Genomic DNA, 9281 nt, shown 5'->3' on the forward strand with positions numbered 1-9281 from the left:
AACCATACATACCTCCATGCTGGTCAAGACTACATGCTGCAGGTAACCATACATACCTCCATGCTGGTCAAGGACTACATGCTGCAGGTAACCATACATACCTCCATGCTGGTCAAGGACTACATGCTGCAGGTAACCATACATACCTCCATGCTGGTCAAGACTACACACTGCAGGTAACCATACATACCTCCATGCTGGTCAAGACTACACACTGCAGGTAACCATACATACCTCCATGCTGGTCAAGACTACATGCTGCAGGTAACCATACATACCTCCATGATGGTCAAGACTACACACTGCAGGTAACCATACATACCTCCATGCTGGTCAAGGACTACACACTGCAGGTAACCATACATACCTCCATGCTGGTCAAGGACTACACACTGCAGGTAACCATACATACCTCCATGCTGGTCAAGACTACATGCTGCAGGTAACCATACATACCTCCATGCTGGTCAAGGACTACATGCTGCAGGTAACCATACATACCTCCATGCTGGTCAAGACTACATGCTGCAGGTAACCATACATACCTCCATGCTGGTCAAGGACTACATGCTGCAGGTAACCATACATACCTCCATGCTGGTCAAGACTACATGCTGCAGGTAACCATACATACCTCCATGCTGGTCAAGGACTACACGCTGCAGGTAACCATACATACCTCCATGCTGGTCAAGGACTACACACTGCAGGTAACCATACATACCTCCATGCTGGTCAAGGACTACACACTGCAGGTAACCATACATACCTCCATGCTGGTCAAGACTACACGCTGCAGGTAACCATACATACCTCCATGCTGGTCAAGGACTACATGCTGCAGGTAACCATACATACCTCCATGCTGGTCAAGGACTACATGCTGCAGGTAACCATACATACCTCCATGCTGGTCAAGACTACATGCTGCAGGTAACCATACATACCTCCATGCTGGTCAAAGACTACATGCTGCAGGTAACCATACATACCTCCATGCTGGTCAAGGACTACATGCTGCAGGTAACCATACATACCTCCATGCTGGTCAAGGACTACATGCTGCAGGTAACCATACATACCTCCATGCTGGTCAAGGACTACATGCTGCAGGTAACCATACATACCTCCATGCTGGTCAAGGACTACATGCTGCAGGTAACCATACATACCTCCATGCTGGTCAAGGACTACATGCTGCAGGTAACCATACATACCTCCATGCTGGTCAAGACTACATGCTGCAGGTAACCATACATACCTCCATGCTGGTCAAGGACTACATGCTGCAGGTAACCATACATACCTCCATGCTGGTCAAGACTACATGCTGCAAGTAACCATACATACCTCCATGCTGGTCAAGGACTACATGCTGCAGGTAACCATACATACCTCCATGCTGGTCAAGGACTACACACTGCAGGTAACCATACATACCTCCATGCTGGTCAAGGACTACATGCTGCAGGTAACCATACATACCTCCATGCTGGTCAAGGACTACATGCTGCAGGTAACCATACATACCTCCATGCTGGTCAAGACTACATGCTGCAGGTAACCATACATACCTCCATGCTGGTCAAGACTACATGCTGCAGGTAACCATACATACCTCCATGCTGGTCAAGACTACATGCTGCAGGTAACCATACATACCTCCATGCTGGTCAAGGACTACATGCTGCAGGTAACCATACATACCTCCATGCTGGTCAAGACTACATGCTGCAGGTAACCATACATACCTCCATGCTGGTCAAGACTACATGCTGCAGGTAACCATACATACCTCCATGCTGGTCAAGACTACATGCTGCAGGTAACCATACATACCTCCATGCTGGTCAAGACTACATGCTGCAGGTAACCATACATACCTCCATGCTGGTCAAGACTACACGCTGCAGGTAACCATACATACCTCCATGCTGGTCAAGACTACATGCTGCAGGTAACCATACATACCTCCATGCTGGTCAAGGACTACATGCTGCAGGTAACCATACATACCTCCATGCTGGTCAAGGACTACACGCTGCAGGTAACCATACATACCTCCATGCTGGTCAAGGACTACATGCTGCAGGTAACCATACATACCTCCATGCTGGTCAAGACTACATGCTGCAGGTAACCATACATACCTCCATGCTGGTCAAGACTACATGCTGCAGGTAACCATACATACCTCCATGCTGGTCAAGACTACATGCTGCAGGTAACCATACATACCTCCATGCTGGTCAAGACTACATGCTGCAGGTAACCATACATACCTCCATGCTGGTCAAGGACTACATGCTGCAGGTAACCATACATACCTCCATGCTGGTCAAGGACTACATGCTGCAGGTAACCATACATACCTCCATGCTGGTCAAGGACTACATGCTGCAGGTAACCATACATACCTCCATGCTGGTCAAGACTACATGCTGCAGGTAACCATACATACCTCCATGCTGGTCAAGGACTACATGCTGCAGGTAACCATACATACCTCCATGCTGGTCAAGGACTACATGCTGCAGGTAACCATACATACCTCCATGCTGGTCAAGACTACATGCTGCAGGTAACCATACATACCTCCATGCTGGTCAAGACTACATGCTGCAGGTAACCATACATACCTCCATGCTGGTCAAGACTACACACTGCAGGTAACCATACATACCTCCATGCTGGTCAAGGACTACATGCTGCAGGTAACCATACATACCTCCATGCTGGTCAAGGACTACATGCTGCAGGTAACCATACATACCTCCATGCTGGTCAAGGACTACATGCTGCAGGTAACCATACATACCTCCATGCTGGTCAAGGACTACATGCTGCAAGTAACCATACATACCTCCATGCTGGTCAAGACTACACGCTGCAGGTAACCATACATACCTCCATGCTGGTCAAGACTACACGCTGCAGGTAACCATACATACCTCCATGCTGGTCAAGACTACACACTGCAGGTAACCATACATACCTCCATGCTGGTCAAGACTACATGCTGCAGGTAACCATACATACCTCCATGCTGGTCAAGACTACACACTGCAGGTAACCATACATACCTCCATGCTGGTCAAGACTACATGCTGCAGGTAACCATACATACCTCCATGCTGGTCAAGGACTACATGCTGCAGGTAACCATACATACCTCCATGCTGGTCAAGGACTACATGCTGCAGGTAACCATACATACCTCCATGCTGGTCAAGACTACACGCTGCAGGTAACCATACATACCTCCATGCTGGTCAAGACTACATGCTGCAGGTAACCATACATACCTCCATGCTGGTCAAGACTACATGCTGCAGGTAACCATACATACCTCCATGCTGGTCAAGACTACACGCTGCAGGTAACCATACATACCTCCATGCTGGTCAAGACTACATGCTGCAGGTAACCATACATACCTCCATGCTGGTCAAGACTACATGCTGCAGGTAACCATACATACCTCCATGCTGGTCAAGGACTACATGCTGCAGGTAACCATACATACCTCCATGCTGGTCAAGGACTACATGCTGCAGGTAACCATACATACCTCCATGCTGGTCAAGACTACATGCTGCAGGTAACCATACATACCTCCATGCTGGTCAAGACTACATGCTGCAGGTAACCATACATACCTCCATGCTGGTCAAGACTACATGCTGCAGGTAACCATACATACCTCCATGCTGGTCAAGGACTACATGCTGCAGGTAACCATACATACCTCCATGCTGGTCAAGACTACACGCTGCAGGTAACCATACATACCTCCATGCTGGTCAAGGACTACATGCTGCAGGTAACCATACATACCTCCATGCTGGTCAAGGACTACATGCTGCAGGTAACCATACATACCTCCATGCTGGTCAAGACTACATGCTGCAGGTAACCATACATACCTCCATGCTGGTCAAGGACTACATGCTGCAGGTAACCATACATACCTCCATGCTGGTCAAGGACTACATGCTGCAGGTAACCATACATACCTCCATGCTGGTCAAGACTACATGCTGCAGGTAACCATACATACCTCCATGCTGGTCAAGGACTACATGCTGCAGGTAACCATACATACCTCCATGCTGGTCAAGACTACATGCTGCAGGTAACCATACATACCTCCATGCTGGTCAAGACTACATGCTGCAGGTAACCATACATACCTCCATGCTGGTCAAGACTACATGCTGCAGGTAACCATACATACCTCCATGCTGGTCAAGGACTACATGCTGCAGGTAACCATACATACCTCCATGCTGGTCAAGACTACACGCTGCAGGTAACCATACATACCTCCATGCTGGTCAAGACTACATGCTGCAGGTAACCATACATACCTCCATGCTGGTCAAGGACTACATGCTGCAGGTAACCATACATACCTCCATGCTGGTCAAGACTACACGCTGCAGGTAACCATACATACCTCCATGCTGGTCAAGACTACACGCTGCAGGTAACCATACATACCTCCATGCTGGTCAAGACTACATGCTGCAGGTAACCATACATACCTCCATGCTGGTCAAGGACTACATGCTGCAAGTAACCATACATACCTCCATGCTGGTCAAGACTACATGCTGCAGGTAACCATACATACCTCCATGCTGGTCAAGACTACACGCTGCAGGTAACCATACATACCTCCATGCTGGTCAAGACTACATGCTGCAGGTAACCATACATACCTCCATGCTGGTCAAGGACTACATGCTGCAAGTAACCATACATACCTCCATGCTGGTCAAGACTACATGCTGCAGGTAACCATACATACCTCCATGCTGGTCAAGACTACACGCTGCAGGTAACCATACATACCTCCATGCTGGTCAAGACTACATGCTGCAGGTAACCATACATACCTCCATGCTGGTCAAGACTACACGCTGCAGGTAACCATACATACCTCCATGCTGGTCAAGACTACATGCTGCAGGTAACCATACATACCTCCATGCTGGTCAAGGACTACATGCTGCAGGTAACCATACATACCTCCATGCTGGTCAAGGACTACATGCTGCAGGTAACCATACATACCTCCATGCTGGTCAAGACTACATGCTGCAGGTAACCATACATACCTCCATGCTGGTCAAGGACTACATGCTGCAGGTAACCATACATACCTCCATGCTGGTCAAGGACTACATGCTGCAGGTAACCATACATACCTCCATGCTGGTCAAGGACTACATGCTGCAGGTAACCATACATACCTCCATGCTGGTCAAGGACTACATGCTGCAGGTAACCATACATACCTCCATGCTGGTCAAGGACTACATGCTGCAGGTAACCATACATACCTCCATGCTGGTCAAGACTACATGCTGCAGGTAACCATACATACCTCCATGCTGGTCAAGGACTACATGCTGCAGGTAACCATACATACCTCCATGCTGGTCAAGACTACATGCTGCAGGTAACCATACATACCTCCATGCTGGTCAAGGACTACATGCTGCAGGTAACCATACATACCTCCATGCTGGTCAAGGACTACATGCTGCAGGTAACCATACATACCTCCATGCTGGTCAAGGACTACATGCTGCAGGTAACCATACATACCTCCATGCTGGTCAAGGACTACACTGAAACGCACGCCCATCCACGCTGCAAGTACATCTCCACCTTCCAGTCCAAACATGGAAAAAGGTCTGTTTTAGTAGGAGTTTTGTCTCCTCAGCCATCGCAGCATTAAACAGACTGGCCAATAAAAATGATTAGTATTATTATTATTATTATTATTAAGCCAAATCAGAGCACTTGGTTTTTGAGCCAGAAAACCCCAGACCACAGAAAATCTGTTTTAAAGTTCAGGTTTTTAGGGTGCAACTGAGCTCAGAAAACCTACAAATAAAAGTTTTTTTTTTTTTCATTGAATGACTAATAGTGCTGTTTCAGAATGTGTTTTATTGTTCATCCCAACAGCCACAAACGGACATTCAGAATGTTTTATTGTTCATCCCAACAGCCACAAACGGACATTCAGAATGTTTTATTGTTCATCCCAACAGCCACAAACGGACATTCAGAATGTTTTATTGTTCATCCCAACAGCCACAAACGGACATTCAGAATGTTTTATTGTTCATCCCAACAGCCACAAACGGACATTCAGAATGTTTTATTGTTCATCCCAACAGCCACAAACGGACATTCAGAATGTTTTATTGTTCATCCCAACAGCCACAAACGGACATTCAGAATGTTTTATTGTTCATCCCAACAGCCACAAACGGACATTCAGAATGTTTTATTGTTCATCCCAACAGCCACAAACGGACATTCAGAATGTTTTATTGTTCATCCCAACAGCCACAAACGGACATTCAGAATGTTTTATTGTTCATCCCAACAGCCACAAACGGACATTCAGAATGTTTTATTGTTCATCCCAACAGCCACAAACGGACATTCAGAATGTTTTATTGTTCATCCCAACAGCCACAAACGGACATTCAGAATGTTTTATTGTTCATCCCAACAGCCACAAACGGACATTCAGAATGTTTTATTGTTCATCCCAACAGCCACAAACGGACATTCAGAATGTTTTATTGTTCATCCCAACAGCCACAAACGGACATTCAGAATGTTTTATTGTTCATCCCAACAGCCACAAACGGACATTCAGAATGTTTACGACTGCTGATCGGAAACGCTGACCTCCAGTGTGCCGTGGACATTCAGGACGGGAACGGACAGTAAGTACAGTAAAATATACAGTAAAATACTATTACTCTGAACGGACAGTAAGTAGTAGTACACCGTAAAATATACAGTAAAATAATATTACTCTGAACGGACAGTAAGTACAGTAAAATATACAGTACAATACTATTACTATGAATGGACAGTAAGTACACAGTAAAATACTCCCACTGCACTGTGAGCTTGTAGATCGGCTATTTTCAGCGTGCAGCCAAGTGTAAAATCACGCATTCGATGCTAAAATCTTAAAGGACCACTTCACCACTTTTCAACTTCTCTTCCTATAATTGGTCCTCACTAATGTTCATGATAAAACACCACCATTTTTTCCTACTCGGTCTGTGTCTCATAGGAAGGCTGTGGCCAGTTCAGAAACCCGTCCACCAGTGACATCATCGATGGTGAATCCAAGCTATTAAAAACGGCAGGCTTTCTTTTCCTGAAATGTTGCAATGCAAAAGTTGAAGCCATCGTTCTCATGATAATACAAATCTAAATATATTTGAAAACAAATCTTGTTTAAAAAAAAAATCTGCCTAATGATGTCACTGGTGGACGGGTGTCCGAACTGCCCAAAGCCCTCCTATGAGACACAGACCGAGTAGGAAGAAATGGTGGTATTTTATCATGAACATTAGTGAGGACCAATTATATGAAGAGATGTTGAAAAGTGGTGAAGTGGTCCTTTAACGATATTCAATCGACTAAAACTAGACTAGACTAGATCACATTAGATAACAGGTTGGCGGAGGGTGTGTAGAGCCCAGCATCACATTAGATAACAGGTTGGTGGAGGGTGTGTAGAGCCCAGGATCACATTAGATAACAGGTTGGCGGAGGGTGTGTAGAGCCCAGCATCACATTAGATAACAGGTTGGTGGAGGGTGTGTAGAGCCCAGCATCACATTAGATAACAGGTTGGGGGAGGGTGTGTAGAGCCCAGGATCACATTAGATAACAGGTTGGGGGAGGGTGTGTAGAGCCCAGGATCACATTAGATAACAGGTTGGGGGAGGGTGTGTAGAGCCCAGGGTCACATTAGATAACAGGTTGGTGGAGGGTGTGTAGAGCCCAGCATCACATTAGATAACAGGTTGGGGGAGGGTGTGTAGAGCCCAGGATCACATTAGATAACAGGTTGGGGGAGGGTGTGTAGAGCCCAGGATCACATTAGATAACAGGTTGGTGGAGGGTGTGTAGAGCCCAGCATCACATTAGATAACAGGTTGGGGGAGGGTGTGTAGAGCCCAGGATCACATTAGATAACAGGTTGGCGGAGGGTGTGTAGAGCCCAGGATCACATTAGATAACAGGTTGGGGGAGGGTGTGTAGAGCCCAGGATCACATTAGATAACAGGTTGGTGGAGGGTGTGTAGAGCCCAGCATCACATTAGATAACAGGTTGGGGGAGGGTGTGTAGAGCCCAGGATCACATTAGATAACAGGTTGGTGGAGGGTGTGTAGAGCCCAGGGTCACATTAGATAACAGGTTGGCGGAGGGTGTGTAGAGCCCAGCATCACATTAGATAACAGGTTGGGGGAGGGTGTGTAGAGCCCAGCATCACATTAGATAACAGGTTGGTGGAGGGTGTGTAGAGCCCAGGGTCACATTAGATAACAGGTTGGGGGAGGGTGTGTAGAGCCCAGGATCACATTAGATAACAGGTTGGTGGAGGGTGTGTAGAGCCCAGCATCACATTAGATAACAGGTTGGCGGAGGGTGTGTAGAGCCCAGGGTCACATTAGATAATTGATCACATTAGATAACAGGTTGGGGGAGGGTGTGTAGAGCCCAGGATCACATTAGATAACAGGTTGGTGGAGGGTGTGTAGAGCCCAGGATCACATTAGATAACAGGTTGGTGGAGGGTGTGTAGAGCCCAGCATCACATTAGATAACAGGTTGGTGGAGGGTGTGTAGAGCCCAGGGTCACATTAGATAATTGATCACATTAGATAACAGGTTGGCGGAGGGTGTGTAGAGCCCAGGATCACATTAGATAATTGATCACATTAGATAATTGACACAGGGGTGAAAAATGGGTTACAAAATTGTGGGATAAAAATGATTTAACACTTTGATTGCTGCAAGATCTCAACAGGCCTATTTGGATGTTGCTGCCGTTTAACATTGCACAAAGGCCTTGTTCGGGGGCCCACAGTAAAATGTTCTCTTATAGCGAGAATCACACGCCTACATCAAAAGAAAGCTGAACTTGTCCACTTCAATTAAAAAAATACGTTTTGATTTTACCATGTTCCATTCTGGAGATATTGACCTTTTTGCAACACCTGCATTTGCCTGGAAGTGGTTATCTTGAACAGCGAGCAGAGTTATGGATGGTTTAAAGTCAGAGACATTGACAGGCAGATATAAAATTGAACCCAATAAATATCCTATACATCCTATACACCGAATGAAAGCCCTGAATGTGTACTTTTACGAGGAAAACAGTAAACATTGATCCCATCTACAGTTAGACAGTAATTGGTTATTGAATGCAGCTTGTGCCCACCAG

At 46.3% G+C, this 9281-nt stretch overlaps 1 protein-coding gene across 1 annotated transcript in view; it reads left to right on the forward strand.

Moving 5' to 3' along the window:
- The window catches only part of LOC306919212 (uncharacterized protein), a gene marked incomplete at its 3' end in the record, with an annotated part of 54376 nt that extends 47617 nt beyond the window's left edge, over nucleotides 1–6759 (forward strand). Inside the window, exon 12 of the mRNA XM_079532032.1 lies at nucleotides 6668–6759. Coding sequence (XP_079388158.1) covers nucleotides 6668–6759 — 92 coding nt within the window. The remainder of the gene's footprint in view (nucleotides 1–6667) is intronic.
- Nucleotides 6760–9281: the final 2522 nt, after the last annotated feature.

This window comes from Electrona antarctica (assembly GCF_951216825.1).
Source record: "Electrona antarctica genome assembly, contig: scaffold_655, whole genome shotgun sequence".
NCBI lineage: Eukaryota > Metazoa > Chordata > Actinopteri > Myctophiformes > Myctophidae > Electrona > Electrona antarctica.